The 23,777-nt window shown below is 42.1% G+C and overlaps 1 protein-coding gene across 5 annotated transcripts in view; it reads right to left on the bottom strand.

Moving 5' to 3' along the window:
* The window catches only part of TDRD9 (tudor domain containing 9), a 79,582-nt gene extending 61,675 nt beyond the window's left edge, over nucleotides 1-17,907 (bottom strand). For 3 of the 5 annotated variants that reach the window (XM_032624146.1, XM_032624148.1, XM_032624149.1), the window contains exons 1-3: nucleotides 17,260-17,694; nucleotides 13,968-14,132; nucleotides 6,040-6,143 (exon numbers count right to left, since the gene is read on the bottom strand). In XM_032624146.1, coding sequence (XP_032480037.1) covers nucleotides 6,040-6,143; nucleotides 13,968-14,132; nucleotides 17,260-17,319 — 329 coding nt within the window. In that variant the 5' untranslated portion in view covers nucleotides 17,320-17,694. Of the gene's footprint in view, nucleotides 1-6,039; nucleotides 6,144-13,967; nucleotides 14,133-17,259; nucleotides 17,695-17,812 lie in introns of those variants that run through there. The other 2 variants (XM_032624147.1, XM_032624150.1) reach the window with 2 other exon arrangements.
* Between the last annotated feature and the right edge of the window lie 5,870 nt (nucleotides 17,908-23,777).

Genomic DNA, 23,777 nt, shown 5'->3' with positions numbered 1-23,777 from the left:
AAGACTGGAGCAGCCCTCTTCACAAAGCAGAAACCACACATGATGAAGGGAGAAACAGAAATACACTAGTAAGAGGAGATTTCACACACCAGTCTCATTCCACAACCATCCCAAGGGTCAAAAAATAAATTTAGGGACCTCCCTGGCGGTCCAGTGGTTAAGACTTCGCCTTCCAACGCAGGGGGTGCTGGTTTGATCCCTGGTCGGGGAGCTGAGATCCCACATGCCTTGGGGCCAAAAACCCAAAACATAAAGCAGAAGCGGTATTGTAACAAATTCAATAAAGACTTTAAAACATGGTCTACATCAAAAAAAAACTCTAAAAAAATAAATAAATTTAAAAAGCTAACAACATAATGGACAGTGTGCAACTTATGACCATATGTCAAACTTTTCACTCTGATAATAAAAACTGTCATTTCAAGGGCATGCAGAATATTCATGACAACTGACCATGTGCTGGATCACAGAAAGAAAACACTTCAGTTCCATGAAGCAAAAATAATACAAATAATATTTTATGATACAATTCCATCGAACCTGACATTATTAGTAAAAAGTGCTTAAAGGCCCTTTTATCAAAAAAATTTTAATTTCTCTTGGGTCAAAGGGGAAATATAAGCCAAAATTGAGACTGTCTCAAAAATAACAAAAACACTACATGTCAGAACATACGGGATACAATCACAGAAGTCACCAAATAAAAATTCATGGATTAAATACTTCTATCGATAAAATAAAAGGATGAACTAAAATAACAATCAATTTAATAGTTAAAAAACAGTAACAAAGTAAACCAAAAAAGTGGAAGGAAGGAAATTATGGCAAATAATCAATTAAAATAGGGTTCTTTAAAATGTTTTAAATAGGCAACTAATAAACAAATGAACCTAGGTGTAAAATAAACTGATTACCAAACAGAGAGAATTATTATTTAAAGTAATATTTGAAAATAGCTCTCTCTGACTGTATATCCAGCGAGATATATTCTAGGAACAAAAGGAACAGCAAAGCAGTTTTATACTTCACTCACAGGTTTAGTTTTAGAAGGACTATCACTATTTACTTGTTAAACTATTTTTTTATTATATTATGGGGGAAAACAAATAATAATGCTTTAGCAACCAAAAGTTTTGGTGTTTAAGAAAAGCACTAAAAATGTAATCAAGCAGGACCCTATGGGGCCTTCCCAGGACAGAAACCACCCCCCACACACACCATGTCCTCCACCTTCCTCTTATTTGTAGAAAAACTTTAGCCTCCTAGGCCTTCTGAGAGTTCCAAAGAGCAAATTTAATCAGAGAAGTGAAAAAATGCAGAAACAAAGGAAAACAGTCAAGCAAGACAAAATAATAATAGTTTAGCCATTAAACAAAGTCAAGGACCTTTAGTTCCTCCTCAAGGGCAATAGGTACTATTCTGAGCCACATCCTTTGAGCTGTTTTGCAGATACTGAAACCCCCACCAGGTAGAAGAAGTTAACTGCATGGTGACCACAAGCCTGTAGACCCCAGACCAGTTGGAACCAGAAGGCTGAGGATGTTAACTCCCGATTACCTCATCAACAACCAATCAGACGAGCGTCCACGAGCTGATCACGCACCCCACAACTCTCCCTCACCCTGTCTTTAAAAACCTGTCTTTAAAAGCCTTTAAAGGCTTTCAAGGAGTTCGGGCTTTTTGAGCATTAGCTGCCTGGACTCCTTGCTTGGCGCCTGCAATAAACCCTGCACTTTTCTTCACCACCACCAGTGTCAGTAGACTGGCTTTACTGCACATGGGTGAGCAGACCTGAGTTTGGTTCAGTAACGAACATATAAAAGAAAAGCTAAGAAAAGAACAATATTAAATTTGAGTTTAAATATCATTTCATGTATGACAGTTAAAATAAATTAACAACAACAAAAAACAAACAAAAAATGGGCAGAAATAGACATTTCCAAATAGACATTTTTGCAAAGAAGACATACAGATGGGCAACAGGCACATGAAAAAATGTTCAACATTGCTAATTATTAGAGAAATGCAAGTCAAAACTACAATGAGGTACCACCTCACGCCAGTCAGAATGGCCATCATTAAAAAGTCTACAAATAACAAATGCTGGAGAGGGTGTGGAGAAAAGGGAACCCTCCTACGCTGTTAATGGGAATGTAAGTTGATGCAGCCACTATGGAGAAGAGTAGGGAGGTTCCTTCAATAACTAAAAATAGAATTACCATATGATAGAGCAATCCCACTCCTGGGCATATATCCAGACAAAACTATAACTCAAAAAGATACATGCACCCCTATGTTCACAGCAGACTATTCAAATAGCCAAGACATGGAAACAACCTAAATGTCCACTGACAGATGAACAGATAAAGAAGATGTGGTACATATATACAATGAAATATTACTCCAGTGGAATATAACCTTTAATTGAGAAGAATCTGAAAAAGAATATATATATATATATATATATATATATATATATATATACATATATATATATACACACACACACACACACACACACACACACACAAATCCCTTTGCTGTACACCTGGAACTAACACAACATTGTAAATCAACTATACTTCAATAAAATAAATAAATAATACATTTCCAGCTACAGCCACTGAAAAGACTTAGAAGCAATGACAGACACCCCAGTAGCAATGAGCACACTTAGAATCCAAATCCTGTTTTCTAAAAACATTCCTCACTACAAGGATCAGTTCCTTGGAGAAATGATTCTTGGTCTAGTGCAGGGAAAGAACAAGATGAATGGCTTGGAACACCTTGTGCCAGAAAGCAAATAAATGCCCCAAAACTAAGGAAGTCACGTCAAATAATACAGGAGCCAACTTACCAAAGGCTCCCGCTGGCCAAATTTTGGACAACTGACTGTTAAAAAAATAAAACTGATTAACTTTGACACTTTAAATAAATAAAATCCATGAGTCTCAAGAGAATGAGAAGACAAACCACAGACCAAGAGGAAACATTTGCAAAACACATATATGATAAAAAGACCTGTTATCCTAAATATATATATAATGCTCTTAGATCTCAACAATAAGAATATGAACAATCCAAGTAAAAAATGGGCAAAAGCCCTGAAAAGACACATCACCAAATAAGACACACAGATGTCAAATAAACCTATGAAAAAATACTCCACAACATATGTCATCAGGGAAATGCAAATTAAAACAAGATACCACTGCATACCTATTATAACTGTCAGAACACTGACAGCACCAAACGCTGGAGAGGATGTGGAGCAACAGGAACTCTTGTTCATTGCTGGTGGGAATGCAAAATGGTGCAGCCACCTTGGAGCACAATTTCGCAGTTTCTTACAAGACTAAACATACTCTTACCATATGATCTAACAAATGCACTCGTTGGTATTTACTCAAATGAAATGAAAACTTACATCCACACAAAAACCTGCACTTGGATATTTATAGTGGCTTTATTCACAATTGCCAAAACTTGAAAGCAACCAAGATGTCCTTCAGTAGGTGAACAGGTAAACAGACTGTGGTGCATCCAGATGATGAAATATGATTCAGCACTAAAAAGCCCTGAAAACACATGGAGGAACTTTAACTGCTTATTTCCAAGTGAAAGAAGCCAATCTAAAAGCTGCAACATGTACGATTCCAACTCTATGACATTCTGAAAAAGGCAAAACCATAGAGACAGTAAAATGTCAGTGATTGCCAGAGGTTATGGAGGAGGAAGGGATGAACAGGTCAAGCACAGAGGATTTCTAGGAATCTTTAGGGTTAACAGTGAACCCTAAACTATAGTCTCTAAGTGATAATGACGTGTCAATTGTAACAAATGTGCTACTCTGGTAGGAGACTCGATAGGAGGGGAGGCTGTGCATCTGTAGGAAAGGGGGTACACAGGAACTATCTGTACTTTCTGCTCAATTTTGCCTTGAACCTAAAACTGCTCTAAAAAATAAAATCTATTTAAAACGGAAAAAAAAAAATCCACGAGTCCACTGTGACATGAAAAGAGAGAGAGATAAGGAGAAAAGAGGCAGGGTAATAAAAGGAAAATTCCTCTTTATAGAACAATCTCAGAGAATAATAAGAACAAGTGATAAAATCAGAACCTCACTAATGTACCAACAACTCAGGAGAGAGCATCAGTGGATACTACTGGATGAAAGGTTGCTGGGCAACACCCAAGCCACCACCATTCAGACTCCCTGAGTCCACTGAGCCTCAAGCAAGATCAATGAAAAGACTGCCACACCTATTCACAGCAGTCAAACCACAGGACAAAGACAAGGAAGGAGGCTGAAAGTTAACCAGGCAAAGGCAGATTTACCTACAAGGAACAGCTGAACCAAAAGGTAACCTCTCACCATAATAAGAGAAGCCAGAATATTATGGGAAAATATCGTAAAATATTGAAAGACAATAAAAAAGGGTATATTTAATATATGTAAATTATACCTCAATAAAGTTACTTAAGAAATTAGAAAAAGTAAAAAAAGGAAAGTCTAAGATGAAACAATGATGAATAAAATGATATGTATCTGAGTAAAGCTAAACACACTGATATTAAAAACAACAAAAAAAGTGTGGGAGCTTAAAAACAGAGCTGCATGTAACTTGGATTTTCCAACTCACGTGTCAAGCACTACTCAAGGCCCCAGACACACGGAGATCCTGGCACATCCCTGACCCCGGCACTGGAGAAACGGGGGAGTCAGAATCCGAACACACAAAAGTGAAATGTCTGGCAGGAAATCTATTCTGAAGGCACAGAATACAGCCACCTCACTGCAAGGTACTGTTCACCAGGAACGTAAGACAATGAATACCTTGAGGAGGAACTAAAGACAGTGAATACCTTGACACTTTCTGTATGTTTACGTTACACAACTAACATCTAAAAGAAGAGAAATACCATGTCTGTGTGTGTCCAGGGCCTATAAGAGAACAGCTTTCCCAGCAACCGAGTGCTGGTTACTACGAGCAGGTGGAATCTATATTCTGTTTGTTGTCCCAATATATAAATAGTATTTATGAGCTGTAGCAAAATGAGCACAGTAAAAGGTCTTAATATGGTATAATATTTTGAAAATTAAGACTCTAACTACCACTTGGAACCTAAAATTGTCCTTAAGGGAAAATAAATATGTTCTAGGTTTCAAAGAGCCAGCTAAATGAAAAAACGTCTGGATTACACTGGGAGACTGCTTAGAATCGGGAATATATCTTCACAGTAAATGGAAACAAAGGCAAAGAAAGGCTTTCAACAGTTTCTCCTAATGTGGTCCTTTGAGTTTTACCTTAGGACTGTGAGTGACTTGACTGACATGACTTCCTTTTTTTTTTTTTTCTTTTTAAAGATTTTTATTAGCTTTTGGTTTTATCTTTCTACTTTTTAATTAATTAATTAATTAATTTTTGCCTGTGTTGGGTCTTCGTTGCTGCGCGTGGGCTTTCTCTAGTTGCGGTGAGCGGGGGCTACTCTTCGTTGTGGTGCACGGGCTTCTCATTGCGGTGGCTTCTCTTGCTGCGGAGCAGGGGCTCTAGGCACCCGGGCTTCAGTAGTTGTGGCACATGGGCTCAGTAGTTGTGGCTTGCAAGCTTTAGAGCGCAGGCTCAGTAGTTGTGGCACACAGACTTAGTTGCTCCGCGCCATGTGAGATCTTCCTGGACCAGGGCTCGAACCCATGTCCCCTACATTGGCAGGCAGATTCCCGACCACCGCGCCACCAGGGAAGCCCTGACATGACTTGTGTGTGTCTGGAAAAACTATTCTATCTTCAGGCTGCAGTTTCTAGCTTTAAACACAGTCAGTCCTAAACCGTTCTTAGCATGATTTTAACTACTTTAAAATAGAAGTTTCCAGTAAAAAAATTTGCAAGATACTGACGTTATTTTAAAATATACACAGTGACTACTGAAACAGTATCTACAGTTACTATTATAAAAACAGTAAAAAGCTTCAGAACGAATAAAGATTTCTTAATTCTCAGATACATTCAAGTACACTGCCACGTGGAGCACCTCTTACCCACTCTCCTTCATGTCCAAGTCATCAAACATCTGAATGAGGGAGACAGCGACTTCATAGATGTCCTTGGTTATCACTGGCTCCTCCAAGAGGTGAGGAGAAAGCTAGAAAGAGGAAGAGGAAAAGCCAAAACAGGATCACCAAGGAAACTCGGGTTGGATGGGTGACCCGCGAGTTTACCACCATAACAAATACCCCGAATAAACATGGCATCGTTTGCAGCCAGTATCTGGTGAATGCTAAGCGTCAAGCCCTTCTCAAGGACCCGACACTCACGGCACACACGTCGCGGGAGCAACGGAGAAGTCAGGGTCCACACGTACAGAAGTGAGACCTCTGGTGGGAAATCTATTACGAAAACAAAGGAAAAGTTGCTCCCAATGCCGGTGGAGCCAGGAAGAGCTTCTGGTCAGAGGCAGTGCTCATGCCCTCGACCTCAGAGCGCCTGAGGACTGCAACAGCATCATGTGGAAAGTAGCCCTAAAAATCACAAGTACCGGGAGAAGGCAACAGCCCATCTGTATCTGCCAATTTACAGTAATAATATAACCATGTCATATTATAGCTACCAAGCTTTTTGAGGGGGTCCCTAGACTACTTTTAATTGTGTATTAAGACAAAGCCACATGGAGGCCAGTTCCTTTAAACTTGCCCTTCAGGTGCTTCTCTGGAACACTGGGGTTCAACCACATCCACAGACTCCCTGGTGAGGTTAGAATTACCAGTCTGAGCTGAGAGTGTTCATAGGACCAAGGCCATCACTGCATATCTCTCCAGAATATCCAGCATTAGGTTATGTCATTGTTGCCATAAAATCTATTTTATAGCCATACTGAGTTTTTTCACCAAGAATATTTTTGTTTATTTTGTTTATTTAATAATTTTACTTATCAAGTACTGTATGAAAGACACAACATTTGATTTTGTGAAAAACAGATCAGAAGACTTCAGGAGAAACTCCTTTTCCAATTTTTACTTAGAGTAAATTAAGTCAGCTAGAATTCAAATAATCCGTGTTTCATTAAAATTACAATTCTACTAATATAAATATGACAAATTGACTCTTATTTAATCAATAATTTTGAATAAAATTCAAAGAGAGTCATGTACCAAAATGTTCATTGCAGCTCTATTTACAATAGCCAGGACATGGAAACAACCTAAGCGCCCATCATCGGATGAATGGATAAAGAAGATGTGGCACATATACACAATGGAATATTACTCAGCCTTAAAAAGAAATGAAATTGAGCTATTTGTAATGAGATGGATAGACCTAGAATCTGTCATACAGAGTGAAGTAAGTCAGAAAGAAAAAGACAAATACCGTATGCTAACACATATATATGGAATTTAAGGGAAAAAAATGTCATGAAGAACCTAGGGGTAAGATAGGAATAAAGACGCAGACCTACTGGAGAACGGACTTAAGGATATGGGGAGGGGGAAGGGTGAGTTTTGACAGGGCGAGAGAGAGTCATGGACATACACACACTAACAAACGTAGTAAGGTAGATAGCTGGGGGGAAGCAGCCGCAAGGCACAGGGATATTAGCTCGGTGCTTTGTGACAGCCTGGAAGGGTGGGATGGGGAGAGTGGGAGGGAGGGAGACGCAAGAGGGAAGACATATGGGAACATATGTATATGTATAGCTGATTCACTTTGTTGTAGATCAGAAGCTAACACACCATTGTGAAGCAATTGTACCCCAATAAAGATGTTTAAAAAAATAAATAAATAAATAATTTTGAATAAGCATTCTTGACGTTCAACCTTTAAATAATTTGCTACTTTACCCAAACAATAACCAGTATTTACCATAACACAACCAGACAAAAAAGAAATAGAAGAAAAGGTATACTTTTCACAAACTCCAACAGCAGATCCAAATCCATCTAGAATTGTTTTCCTACAAACAAGTTGTGGGAAAAGCATGACATCAGTTCACAAGTGATTTCACTGAGTTCTAGAATCCAAGCCTAGAGAATATTTTTTGAACACACTGCTAAGATACCAAACATAGCCCTGCTTTCTCCAAGCCAGCCTTGACACAGGTGACAAAGGACATACACTAGTCACAGCCCACCCATCGACCTGCTGAACCCATCCCCTTCTGTTTGCAGAGAGGAAACCAGGAGGAGGCACGACAGACAAGCCTCCGCATTCCCGGAGAGCACAGTGTGGGCAGGCAGTGGAGTGAAGTGCACTGCAGAGGGCATGCTCAGTCAGGAGTGGGACTGTGGAGGGAAGCGCTGCTATTCACAGAGGCGGGGCCAGGGTGGCTCCAGTCAGCCCACCCACTGGTGCCCAGTGTTCAGCGACCATGATTTTTCTGTTCCAAGCTGAGGCCCTGGAGCCCTGCCTGTCCGCCTCCATCCCAGTCGGCCTTGCCCAGGCCAACCAGCCTGTCCGGGAAGCAACCCGTCCCACACCATCCTCCCAATTCCCCTTCAAATGGATTACAGCAAAACCAAGCAGAATTATAGAACAGTGATGCTCTAGGGTGGTGGAGTGTGCTCCAAAAAGAACCCACGGGGAGGCCTGGGGAGTGGGCCATGCTCTGCTGCTGGACCAGGCTGCAGATTACGGGTGGCCACAATTTATCCCAGTTCGTGATTACATTTTATGTCCTTTCCTATGGGCAGGTTTTGTGAGGGTTTTTCGGCAATTAAAAAAAAAGTTGAAAATGAAGCATGAAAAGGGCTCTTCAAAGGACACTGAAAGTAACAGCCAGAGTTGGTAACAGAAAGACCAGGAGGGCATCATGGGACCCAAGGGAATGGTGAGTTTCAAGAAAATCAAAGTGGCCAACAGTGTCAAATATTAGAGAGAGCTCAGGGGGTGTAGGGCTGAGTGCTCTGGACTTCACGAGGTGGTTACTAGTGACACTGGGGGGTGCAGTCTTGGCTGAGAGGTGGCAGTGAGTGGGGGGAGGGTGGAGAAGTGGGCACTGGGAGTTCAAAGTCTGGCAAAAGCTATTAGAAACAGCGCACCTAACGTGGGTGTCTTTTAAGATGAAAGAGACTCAGTGCCGTTTAAATGTGGACAAGATGCTAGGAAAGACACGGAGAGGAGGGCAGTGAATCAGACGAGGCCCCTAAGGAGGTGGGAAGGGATGAGACAACCACAGGGTGAAGAGGCCGCTGCTCTGGAGGAGGAGGACCTTCTCCCTCGCAACATGAGACGGCGTGCTGAGTAATCACATGACAGCACGACTAATCACGGTAATAAAACTGTGATTTTAACGAAGGCCCTCTGACTCCACAAATTATAACAGAATCTACATAAAGCACCTTTTCTGTAAGGCTTAAAATTAATACAGAGTTAAGTCTTGAGTATCGGTTCATTGAAACCCTAAGTGACACCGATCAGGACATACGGTAAACAGCGCTGGGACCAGATGTCCTCTAGCAGGTGAACACGATGCACCCATCTGCTGCCAGGGCCTACACGGGCTCAGGGCACGTGCCCAGGCCAGACCCCGCTCCTCAGCACATCCACAGGAATCAAACACAAAATACACATCAACAGAAGTCAATCAGACATTGGCCAGGTGAAAAGACTAGTAAAGCATTATTACTCATATTCCAAAATGGGTCAGACAAGGCACAATGCTTAAATGTTATAAATATGGGCCCTCTCCCCTCCACCTTGAATACGGGCTGCACTTAGAGAGACTTGTTTCCAACCACAGAGTCCAGTAAGAAAAGGAAAGAATGTGTCTCCTTACCCTGTTCATAACCTTGGGGGGGGGGGGGGCAGTGACAGACAATAAAACTAACCTAACATATATATATATATATATATATATATATATATATACACACACACACACACACACACACACACAGAGGTATATACACACACACACACACGTATATATATACACACACACACGTATATATATACACACACACACGTATATATATACACACACACATACGTATATATATACACACACACGTATATATATACACACACACGTATATATATACACACACACGTATATATATACACACACATACGTATATATATACACACACGTATCTATATATACACACACACGCATATATACACACACACGTATATATACACACGCGTATATATATACACACACACGTATATATATACACACACACGTGTATATATATACACACACGTGTATATATATACACACACACGTATATATATATATACACACACGTATATATATACACACACACATACGTATATATACACACACGTATACACACACACGTATATATATACACACACGTATACACACACACGTATATATACACACACACGTATATATATACACACACACATACGTATATATACACACACACACGTGTATATATACACACACGTGTATATATACACACGTGTATATATACACACACACATACGTATATATATACACACACACACGTATATATATACACACACACATACGTATATATATACACACACACATATATATACATACACACATACGTATATATATACACACACACGTATATATATACACACACATACGTGTATATATATACACACACACGTATATATATATACACACACGTATATATATACACACACACGTATATATATACACACACATACGTATATATATACACACACACGTGTATATATACACACACGTATATATATATACACACACACATACGTATATATATACACACACACGTATATATATACACACACATACGTATATATATACACACACATACGTATATATATACACACACATACGTATATATACACGTATATATACACACATACGTATATACATATACACACACATATATACACATACGTATATATATATACACACACACATACGTATATATATACACACACACACGTATATATATACACAAACACATACATACATATATATATGCACACATATGTATATATGGAAAAAGAAAAGGAGGGCAGAGTAACGTTACAAGGGAGAAACCTGGTAAACACCACCGGGGCCAGGAGATCAAGGTCATGTCACCAGCAATGAGCCGTGCTGCTGGTCATTATGTGATGGAACAACACTTCACCCCGGTGGTCTTCCTCCCCCAAACTCATAGCCCCGGTCTAATCATGAGAAAAACACCAGAAAAATTCCAGTAATGGGGCATCCTACAAAATACCTGGCCAGTTCTCCTAAAAATCATCAAGGTCATCAAAAATAAGAGAAGTCTGAGAAACTGTCACAGCCCAGGGGAACCTAAGGAGACATGACAGCTAAACACAATGTGGGATCCTAGAGCAGAAAAAGAACATTAGGGAAAACCAGTGAAATCCAAACAAACTCAAGTTCAGCTAATAGTAATGTTCCAGTGTTAGTTTCTTAGTTCTGACAGGTTTGGGGTTTTTTTGAAGTGCTACAAAGTAAATGTTAACTGTAGACTCTAGGTGATGGACACACGGGTGTTCACTACAAAATTTCTTTCAACTTTTCTGTTTTGAAATACTGTCATTTTAGAAGCTGGGAGAGGACCTCCCTGGTGGCGCAGTGGTTAAGAACCCGCCTGCCAATGCAGGGGACACAGGTTTTGAGCCCTGGTCTGGGAATATCCCACATGCCACGGGGCAACTAAGCCCGTGCACCACAACTACTGAACCTGCGCTCTAGAGCCCGCGAGCCACAACTACTGAGCCCGTGTGCCACAACTACCAAAGCCCACGCGCCTAGAGCCCGTGCTCCGCAACAAGAGGAGCCACTGCAGTGAGAAGCCCGTGCACTGCAACGGAGAGTAGCCCCGCTCGCCGCAGCTAAAGCCCACGCGCAGCAACAAAGACCCAATGCAGCCAAAAATAAATAATTAATTAATTTTTTTAAAAAAATTAAAAGCTGGGAGAAAAAAAAAGAAGTGCTACATTCTAATGGCCATCACTGGCCTCCCTCTGACATAATTAGATTTGACAAAACACATCTTCTAATGAGGTGAACCCTAGTCAGTCAACTCATTGTAGTAGAGACTGTTTAACATTACAGATTTTTTTTTTTTTTTTGGCCGAGCTGCGCGGCATGCGGGATCTTAGTTCCCCAACCAGCGATCAAACCCATGTCCCCTACATTGGGAGTCCAGAGTCTTAACCACTGGACCGCCAGGGAAGTCCCTACAGATGTTTTTAATAAAAGTCAAACTCTTACATAGAGCAATTTGGCAACGTGCATCAAAATTCTAAACGCACACATCCTCTGACCCACTTCCAGGAAGGCACAACCTCCACAGGGGTCCTCGAAAGGGGTGTTTTACTCCCATCCCAGGGATGTCCAGAAACATTTTTGGTTGTCACAGGGGGGTGGGGATGGGAAGGAGCCCTACTTGCATCTGGTGGGTCAAGGCCAGCAGAGCTATTAAATATCAAGCATCCTCCAATGCACAGGACAGCCCCCGCCATACAGAATTACCTGGCCCAAAATATCAACTGTGCTGAGGCTAAGAAACCCTGGCCTACAAGATATACCTTCACATACACAAAGATGTTCTCTTTAGCACTGTTTTTAATAACAAAAGAAAAGAAACACTGGAGATTAGTTAAATAAAGAATAATCTTTACTACATGCACCCCAACGTTCATAGCAGCACTATTCACAATAGCCAAGGCATAGAAGCAACCTAAATGTCCATCGACAGATGAATGGGTAAAGAAGATGTGGTACATATATACAATGGGAAACTACTCAGCCATAGAAAAGAATGAAATAATGCCATTTGCAGCAACATGGATGGACCTAGAGATTATCATACTAAGTGAAGTAAGTCAGACAGAGAAAGACAAATACCATATGATATCTCTTACATGTGGAATCTAAAATATGATACAAATGAACTTATTTGCAAAAAGACTCAGAGACACAGAAAACAAACTTCTGGTTACGAAAGGGGAAAAGGGGTGGGGGAGAGATAAATTAGGAGTTTGGGATTAGCAGATACCAACTACTACACATAAAATACATAAACAGTTAAGGTCCTACTGTATAGCACAGGGAACTATATTCAAGACCCTGTGATAAACCATAATGGAAAAGAATATGAAAAAGAATATATATACACACACAATATATATATAACCGAATCACTTTGTACACCAGAAACTAACACATTGTAAATCAACCATACTTCTATTTATAAAAAAGAATAATCTTTATATTTATATTCACATAAAAGAATGTTATGTAGCTCTAAAAAGGAAATGAAGAAACTATATGACATGTAAAAAATGTGAAAAGGTTAAGTGAAAAAAAAAAAAAACAAGATGCACACAGAACGCTATCATTCTGTAAAAAAGAGAAACAATACATCCATATTTGTCTGTAAATATGGAAAGATCCAGAGAAATTAATGACAATAATTTAGTGGGGGAACTGGGCAGACAATGGACAGGAGTAGGAAGGAGATATTTTATACCTGCATATACTCTTCGATCTTCAAATCCTATAAATGTATTACCCACGTGAAAACAACTGTAAATCAACTGCAACTTTTCATAAGAATATGTTATCACACACTGTTCCCACAATGCAATCCTTCTTCAGTTTAGAGCAATACAACTTACATTAGAAAATTTAATTTAACAGAAATAAAATTACCTCCTACCCTCAGCTGAATCTGCAATTTTGTAGCTGACCAAAAGCTGACATTTCTTCTTCAACATCAATAAAGTACAAAAGCAGTTTGAAGAACTTTCACCGGGACACACAGAGTGCTTATCATGCTCACGTTTATGACAACAAAGCCCGGAGCTTCCTTCCTCTTATTCTTCTCCAGCCCCATCCCACACCATCTCTCTGCTCCAATTTTAAGCTCCAAAAGAGCCTTGCAGTTGTAGCTAATAAATGCAGGTGTGATCAAATACAAAAGTACATTCACTGTGAAAGAAACAACGCGTTCCAACATACCCTGCTGTGATGAACGTGCTCCAAATCATCAAGATAATACTCCTCAACTGCATAGGGCTTTCCTTCCACTTCAAAAATATAAGCAGGGTTCACCTTGTTCTGAACGGGAACAGCAAAGTAATCTGCAAACTCTTTACAGCTGATGGTGGCTGACATCAGGACTACCTACAGAGTAAGAAACCCCATTAGACAAAATGATGATGATAATAATAACTGAAATGAAATACTTTTACAATTCTAGGCTTGTCTTCTGTTTTAATAATTTTCAAAACTTTAACTGAATACTTCAATTTGATCTCCAGTGTAATTCAAATTATTACAGCTTAAAGAATGCTCAGAGATGTCAACTTTTAAATTTCTCTTCAATTGCTTTATCAAGTGAGAAATTACATTTCTCCAATTATGCTAAATTACAACCATTAACCTAAAAGGACACTTTGCATCAGAAAGCTAACTTAAGGGCTTCCCTGATGGTGCAGTGGTTAAGAATCCGCCTGCCAATGCAGGGGACACAGGTTCGAGCCCTGGTCCGGGAAGATCACACATGCCGTGGAGCAACTACACCCGTGTGCCACAACTACTGAGCCTGCGCTCTAGAGCCTGCAAGCCACAACTACTGAGCCCACGAGCCACAACTACTGAGCCCACGAGCCACAACTACTGAGCCCATGTGCCACGACTACTGAAGCCCACACGCCTAGAGCCTGTGCTCCGCAACAACAGAAGCCACTGCAATGAGAAGACGGCACACCGCAACAAAGAGTAACCCCCGCTCGCTGCAACTAGAAAAAGCCCACGCGCAGCAACAAAGACCCAACGCAGACAAAAATAAATAAATAAAATAAATAAATTTATTAAAAATATACAAAAGCTCTTTAAAAAAAAAAAGGCACGAAAGAGGAAGAAGAAAAGGGGCCCATAAAACCTTGACTCTAAGCCGAGAAACTGGAGAAGCCCCAGGACGGCCACTGTGCAGCAGCCCAGGGGAACCAGTCCAGACCAAGTGGGACAGCAGAGGCTCAGGGACTCACCACAGGTTTCAGTTTTGCCAAAAAGCAAATATGGGATGACATCCTTAAGAAACTCAGCCATGAATACCAGAGGCAGCATCCACAGCCCATCAGCTGTGCCCTGGAGAAGGTGGCAGCGTTACAAAGGGTCTGCGCCACCCACCAGTCTCCAAAATGCTAAGCAGGAGGTAAACACAGCAATCTGCTGACCACTGACTACCTACTACGTTTCTGAAGTGTAAATCTTAGCAGAAAAGTAAAAACTTTACACAGGTATTATTAATACACTTACTGGGTAAACAAAATGTCTGCATTTTCCCAGCTAATGTTAGATACAAGAGGTCAAAGTCCTGCTGACCAGAACTCACTGAGACAAGATGCTTGTGGTTAGAAGGCAGGCTCTGAGAAACCACTTGGGGTGTAAGAGTGGCCCCCAAGGGGCACACCCATTGCAGCAGATGTTCTCTAAACCACCTTCCAAGGAACAGTGAGGCGAAGGAGCTGCAAGGCTTTTGTTCTACTGAGGCAGCAGGCGACAAGAAGGTCAAATCTGGACTGCTCAAAGCTATGAGGTTCCGCGCTGCCACCAACTTCCCTGTCGTGCGCCCTCCCCCAAGCAGCTCTCAGCCTCTCCTCCAGACAGACCATTCAACAGCCTGCCCAAGACACCTGCTTGTCCAGGGTGGCCTGGGCTGAGTCTGGTCAGCCAGCGGTGACAGCAGGGTCAGCAGGCTGGGGGATGGCACAAAGCCAGGGACCTCTAAAGGTTTGGGTGGGGAGCGGAAGGGGGGACTGGAAGGCCCATCTGCCCGTGCTCCTGCATCTAAGTCTCTGACAGCCACTCTCTTTCTAAAAAGTAAGAAAAAAGGAATTTTGGGGCTTCCCTCGTGGCGCAGTGGTTAAGAATCCGCCTGCCAATGCAGGGGACACGGGTTTGAGCCCTGGTCCGGGAAGATCTCACATGCCGTGAAGCAACTAAACCCATGCGCCACAACTACTGAGCCTGCGCTCTAGAGCCTGCAAGTCACAACTACTGAGCCCATGAGCCACAACTACTGAAGCCCATGCACCTAGAGCCCGTGCTCCACAACAAGAGAAGCCACTGCAATGAGAAGCCCGCGCACCACAACGAAGAATAGCCCCTGCTCACCACAACTAGAGAAAGCCCACCTGCAGCAACAAAGACCCAACACAGCCAAAAATAAATAAATGTATTTAAAAAAAAAAGAAAGGTCCAGATTCTGGGGACTTCCTTGGCAGTCCAGTGGTTAAGACTCCACGTTTCCTATGCAGGGGGCATGGGTTCAATCCCTGGTCAGGGAACTGAGATCCCACATGCCCCACGGCACGGCCAAAAAACAAAGAAAAAGAAAGGTCCAGACTTGTTGAACAACCTTCAATGTCATCTTTAAGATTCAGAAAAAGGAATGAAATAGCCAAATTCTCTCATTCATTTTATAGTCATCTCAAGCAATAAGACAACTTATTGCAAATTTCGGGTTCCACTTAGTCAGCACCCACCAGGTGAGACTGTGAGCCTCCTAAGGTTGATGTCCCCACCTTGGGGCAGGGTGGGAATGTCTCCCTGAACGGACAGAGAGACGAAACACTTGAAGACAAAATATGTTATGATTTAGAGGGCATCTGCTTTCCAATAACAGCAAATCCTTCCACAGTTCCTTTATATAATGAATGACATGCACCCAATCACTGCTGCTTCTGAAAGACTCCTACTTAGCATGGCTGGGTTGACCTATGTCTAAACTGCGTAATTATAAACCTTTTGCTATTTTGGCCTAGTTCATTTCTTTGTCCTTTTTGCTCAAACAGAATGTAAGCCATGTTTACCATTTTTGCCACGGACTTCCAGTTAGCTCCTAACTCAAGTCTCCTATAATAACAGTGCATATAACTATTCTCAAACTTCAATGTGACTCAGTGCTACTTTTAAAACAGAGATTACAGATATAGTCACATACCTACAGATTATGGTACCTATTCAACCAAAAGCAGTGCTCTAATACCTAGCATTTCATTAGCGTCAACTATCATCCGATCATTTCCTGCAGCCTGGAGAATATTTCACAATTTAATGCAACATAATAACCAAAAAGTACTCCACAGTCTGATCATACAAGAGCGCCCTTTAGCCAGCTTCCTAGCAAGATCTGGAGGACTACACAAGACAATGAACAACTAGCTTCTATTAAAATAAAGAGAAACAAAACTAAATAATAAATCTTAACTCTAAATGTTTCAGTTACTCATGAAATCAACTTTACCTTCACAAAACGTGAATTTGTTCTTAGAAGTTTGCGGACGACCAACAACAGGAAATCCATTTCTTCAGTTCGCTCGTGTACCTGCAAAATAGAAAGAGGGCACCCCCAACGTGGGAAGGCACATGTCACCGCTGAGTGACCGGAGGGCAAGGGGTTCAACGGTGCGCCTAGGGGCCTGGGGACTAAGTCTCTGCGCTAAACGCCGTTCCTCAGGAAACTATCACTCCTGGTTAAGAGGAAGCAAAGAACGGCGGCCCACAAACCAGAGAGCACACGAGGGGCGTGGGCGTCACTGTCGCCCCCAGCCCCCGTGCTTCTCTGTAGGGCCCTGCTGGCATCTGGACAGAGGAATGTTTAGCGCTCTCGGCCCTGCCCACTGTGACAACACAAAGCATGCCACCACCGAGAAGCAGCAGACCAGCCTCCCTGTGCCGCTCCCGGCCCACAGCACCCCTCTGCATGGGCATGTTTACGCTACTACTTCAGCAAGGGAGTGCAGGGCGGTGGCTATGCCCAGGCAGCAGTGCCCCCTGCCTGGCAGGCTGGAACTCACAGGGTGGGCTCCGGAAGAGCTGGCTCAGTCAGAACAGGTAGCGCAGGGCTGGGTGAAGAGCTGAGGGCAATTGGAAGCCCCGCAGTAGCACCCGGGGAAATGGGGCTGCGGGGTCCCCCGGGGGGCCTGCTGCTCAGACAGCGCCCTCCAGGCCGAGTCCCCGAGGGCCTGTCCCGAACCAGCCAACACCCAGGGCTAAGTCACGTGTGGCCGTTTCTCTACACTTAGTCGGGCTCCCCAAGGCACAAGGGGACAGCAGATTCTACTCTGGGACATTCCTCTGCCCAGGTGGAGAGATTAGCTGAGTCTGAAAGAGGGTGCTCCCTTCTCCTCCAGGCGAAAGGCTCCGCTGTTTGTTCTCTAGCCGGCTCCTTCCCGGCCGCACTTCCCACTGAAGCAGGTATGGACAAAAGTAGTACAGAGAAAAGAAAAAAACAGCAGCTGAAAAGTATTTAACGTTCTGGCCTAACGGCTGGAAACCCTAACAGACGCCTTATTAATCTAACTCTCATTTCATTCTCTCACCAAACCCCAGAGCACTTCCTCAACACAAACATCCTGCCTCGCGTACTTAACAAAGAAAAATAAAGGCTGTGCTCAGGCAAGAGCCCCAAAGTGACCTCTCCTTAGTGCTGAGACTCCCCTGGCCTCCACGCCACCACTACAGCCTCCAGAGCTCTGACTTCACACAACCCGGCTTCTCCCAGTTGCTGGAGGCCGGGCTGCCTCCCCCTCCTGCCCTGAGGACCCCACTCACCCCTATATCCCAGGATGCCCACAGTCCTCTCCCTGCCCCAGGCCCTTCTCCGTTGCCCATAATTACACATATCTCAGTAGATATGTGTCTCTCCAGCAGAGTGGCTAAGAGCAGACACTACAACTCCCGCATCTTTATAACCTCAGCCCCTAATGAGGCAGGCACTCAAAAAATGTTCACTAAACGAATGATTCACCTGCGGCTAGTTTATTCTTTTTCGAGAGCTAAGAACTGGAGGACGTGGTCATTCCGTTCTCAGCTGCCTGGCCACCTTCAACTTCTTAGATTCTTTCGGAATTCAAATCATCCTGCACGATAGGAACAGTATTCTTTGTAAAACGGAAACTTCAGGTCTATCCAGCCCATTAATTCTTTAAGCAAATAGTTCTTAGAACACCTACGAGGCGCTGGGGACGCGGTGGTAGAGCAGGAAGCTGCTCGTGCAACCAAGTGGCGAGGCACTCCCCTGCAGGACAAGCTCCTACACTACCAGCACACAGCTTCGGGAGAGAATGCACCCAGTAACGCAGTGTGCATGGGCATGTCCACGCCACTCAGGCGTGTGCGTGCAAAGACACCTCCTAACACAGTCAGAAAGTTGCTGGACCTACAGAAATAAATGGAGGCATGAGAAGTAGAGCTCTGGAGTGAACTACCCCACAACACCATGCTATCTGGAGGCCTCAGTAAAAGGCTCAACAACAAATGGTAATAACTACTGTGGACTGTGTAATACCACCTTTGGGCATACTGCCTAAGTTTGAATTTCATCACTACCTAAAGACACTCAAAACTGCCAAAAGTCATGAAGAAAAATTAGGAACCATACTGCACATCACACTGCATTGCAAAGAATAACAATATATTTTCCACCTTTTACTCTCCCAAACAACAGTAATTTAAAACCAAGTCAATGTACACAAGCTAGTAAATGCACCCATTCAGCTTTACCTGCAGTGTCGATGGAAGAAATTTTCACATATTGAGGTATGGGGAAGTCATTCTGGCCCATACATGACATGCCTGGACTTTATGCTAATTAGAAGAGCCTTGTTTTGCGGCTTGTCACACAGGCATTGCGCATCTGCTTTAACCATTAACGACGAGGATGCGCTTAAACATAAGGATGGAGTAACTATGGTTCAGGCACCCAAAACGGAGCCGGGTGGCCCTCGTGGATGTGGTTTCAGACACGTTCCTCCATCACTTGGAACCTGGATTTTCTGAACTGTATCAGACTCAAGGACACCTCCAGCCATTCTCAAAACAGTATCTGCCAGCAGCTGCCGACTGCAACCTTATTATGGTCTCAAGGTCTCCGCTTATGACTATGCAACCATTCCAGACCCCAACCAATCCCCGCTTAACTAGCACCCTTATTTCTCCCCAGCTCCAATCCTAATTCTCAACCAACAACTCGTATTTTTCAGTTTTTGCCTTTATAAGCCCCCCATTTTGTAGTCCAGCAGAACACAATTCAAGTGCTTCTTTCGTCTGTGTGTCCCAGGCTGTAGTCCTCAGTTTGGCTCAGGTAACACTCTTTCCATTCCCATCACCGTTTACTGATTGTCTCCATCGGCAGTATATGTCTTGGCATTATACTGATCACACATGTCCAGAGAATGGAGAGACCTTTCCCTAAAGGGCTGCTCAGGAGGTTTCATTCCAGCCTCTCTCAGGTACTCCAGCCCCACCTCACAGTCTCCCACAAATCCTATTTATTTGCTGATGTTTCTAACGCCACAAGAAATAAGTAAAGCTTCTCAAGGCATAATTACTGATGAGGTTTAAAACTCAAGAGTTTGGGGTAGAGGCATTTCCAAAGCTCCTGGGAAAACTGTTTGAACACAGCATCTCCCCACCTCAAAAAACTCTATATCAACAAAATTGGGAATTCCCTGGTGGTCCAGTGGTTAGGACTCGGCGCTCTCACTGCAGAGGGCGCAGGTTCAATCCCTGGTCAGGGAACTAAGATCCCACAAGCCGCGTGGCACGGCCTAAACAGAACAGAATAGGATCAAATCAAAATCAATTAAATATTCCATCCTTACTGAGAAAAGTCGAGAAAGCTAAGACTGGCACAAAGACAGTGTTCACAATACTTTATTAGAGATTTTTTTAGAAAAGTGAATAGATCAATATCATCTATTTACTTTATTCATTTTCTTAAAAGATATTATTGTCCTTGTTTTACTAGATGGAAAGTATCTGTAAGGCACTAAAAATACCTACAGACAATTAAAGTTCTAATTGTCTGATGTGGCTAACACTCTAAACCAGGGTCAGCAGCCTTTCCCTGTAAAAGGCCAGAGGGCAAATACTTCCAGCTTCACGGAACATACGGTCCTGTCCCAACTATTCATCTCTTCTGTAGAACACCGGCAATCATAAACAAAGAGCAAAACTGTGTGCCGATAAAACTTTACTTACAAAAACAGGGGCCAGCTTTGGCCTGAGGGCTGTAGTCTGCCAACCCCTGCTCTAAACAAGGATTCACAGTCCTCAACCTCCCCACCCGCATTTTGGAAGTAAGAGCAAAGGATAAAAACAGAAAATCAACATTCTAAGTAGAATAAGCAGATGTAGACCCAAATTACTTTTTGACACTTTACAAGTAACTTGCACTGTGTTCTCTCACCAAACAGGAGTATGAACAGAAGAGCAGAGCACCTACTTCATCGATGAAGACATGTGTGAATTCCATCAAACTCCTGGCGCTGACTATTTTCTGAAGCAGCACCCCGCTTGTCATATAAATTAACCTGGTGTCTTCCGTCGCTATTTTCTCCAGCCCTACCTAAAATTGGGGAAGGGAAAAAGAAAGGAGAAAATTTTCAGTTTAAATGGTTCACATTTAATTACCAAAAAATGCTATGCTCATTTCATAATGAAGGTAAGAAAGGGGAAAAAATTACTGTATATCACAAAAAATATAGGGTCTAAATTAAAACTGAAATTCTCAAGTTGATTTTTCTTCTTCTTCTTCTTCTTTGGTGATGGGTGGAGAGATTGGCCTATCTAGTCGTACTTCCCGTATCATTTTTATGTTAAAATGATTGTGTATGAAGACATCTTCAACATAAAGATATAACTGAAAGATAAAATTATATAAAAGCCATTCTCAAGTCTGAGCATTCTCACTTCTTTTCTATTCAACTGAGAAAGAAACTAAAGTTATCAATATTTTCAAGAACTTCAGAGATTCACTGTTTTTAAAATTATGCCATAATTCTGCTCTATAAGCAACTGATTTCATTTTCTTTTCCAGCAGAAAATAATCACACCTTATCATCAACTTATATAAAATTAAAAATTAACAAAGAGGGACTTCCCTGGCGGTCCAGTGGTTAAGACGCTGCGCTTGCAACACAGGGGGCATGGGTTCAATCCCTGGTCAAGGAACTAAGATCCCACATGCCATGTGGCATGGCCAAAAAGTAAATTAAAAACAAAAATTAACAGAGAGAGATGGCTCCCTCTCTCAGTCTCACCTGATAGCCCACCAAACCACCCAAAGTCCAGGCGCGCTCTTTACTGATCCACCTGGCGATGCTGCTGGCCCCGATCTTCCGTGGCTGGGTGACCACAATGTTGCAGTAGGTAGAGCGTTGGATGTAATGATCCAAGATATACTGCGGGAGCTGAGTACTTTTACCACTACCAGTGGCACCATGTATAATTACCACAGAATTACTTTCTATCAAAGAGATGACCTAGAATTAAAACAAAAAACAAACCTTCAAAATTGCCACAAATTTAACAATGATGTAATAAAGTATTACCTATGAACCAAAAGCTTTATCTCAAAAAGACTTTCAGAATTTATTTTCTTTTCATCCTTAAAAGTTAAATTATTACCTAACCACCTAAACATCACAAACGAGAGAAAGAAGGTTACTAATGGCTGCTGAATTTGAAACCAATTTGAACACTGTGAACAATAACTAACGGCCACAGAAATTCAGGCCAAGTTCACTGATCCCTATGTCTCAATTTCTTCGTCTATAAATATGAAAACACCAAAATGAATTTCTATAGCTCTTGCTAAGTCTAAATTTCTATTATTTTGTAATGAACCTCCGTGTAATTCTACTGAGAAACATGAAAACACAGCTGTTATTACACTCAAGCGGCTTTAAATTCTCATTTGAAACTCTTCAGACACACTTTAAAACAATGAACTTCTCGTGCGCCACGTACAGACTGCATGGAGCGGCCCGAGAACGCCAGCCCGATCTCTCCCCACCGCTCCCCGCCTCCACCCTAGATATGTGTAAGCTCTTATCACTCTAGCAATTGCCATGGTCAGGGAATACAAATTAATTTGAATACTGGCCTCTTAAAAATTAATGAAGTATATCTACTCTACAAAAGCTGCATGATTCGATCTAAAGCAAAATAAAAATTAAATTTAGAACATTTACAGTTTATTCCTATCTATAACCACTTCTTCCGCTAGTACAGTTAAGGTTTCAATATGCTTACTTTTACCCATGTTTAATAACATGTAACTAATTAGAAGTGTAATCATCCTGCTGCTATATTGCCCAACACTGTTCTTAAAATTACGTATCAATGACTGATCAACCACCAGGCAAACAAATGAGGCAGAGTGTAAAGAAAACCCAGGGGAATGCTAGAGAAGACTGCAGCTGAGGGCATTATTTGCTTTCTAAAAAGTCTGGGCAGCCGGTATTGCGAGAAGCAGCTCTCCTGGGGCCCAGCAGGTGTTTACTCACACTTATTTCAGAGCAGGGAAGACTAGGTGAATAATTAAATATGAGGAGATGAGCTCAGGGGAAGGCTGAACAAGTGAAGCACAGCCGAAAGGAAGGCCATCAACACGCTTATTACACAAAACCACCTCCCCAGGGTGCCTGCCCAAGCACCTCATCACTTTCAGACCAGAAACCAAGGGCTGGGTCACCGGTATTTAGTCAAACAACAGAATTACATTATGACGAAAATAATTTTACCTCTTCCTTACATCGATTTATAGGCAAATCAGGATATTTATAAGTTGTCTCTGGGATGCACATCACACTGCTTGATTTAGCTAAAGGTGGCCTTGGACCTGGATTCAGACAAAACAAATACGATGCTATTTCTTATATGAAAAAAGACAAGGTGAACAACCTACTGTTTTATCTATATACACAGCAAGCTGTACACACACACAAATACATTTTCTACAGGCTAACGCTGTGA

This window comes from Phocoena sinus, chromosome 2, assembly GCF_008692025.1.
Source record: "Phocoena sinus isolate mPhoSin1 chromosome 2, mPhoSin1.pri, whole genome shotgun sequence".
NCBI classification, from domain to species: domain Eukaryota; kingdom Metazoa; phylum Chordata; class Mammalia; order Artiodactyla; family Phocoenidae; genus Phocoena; species Phocoena sinus.
This window is presented reverse-complemented; position numbering and strand designations above follow the sequence as displayed.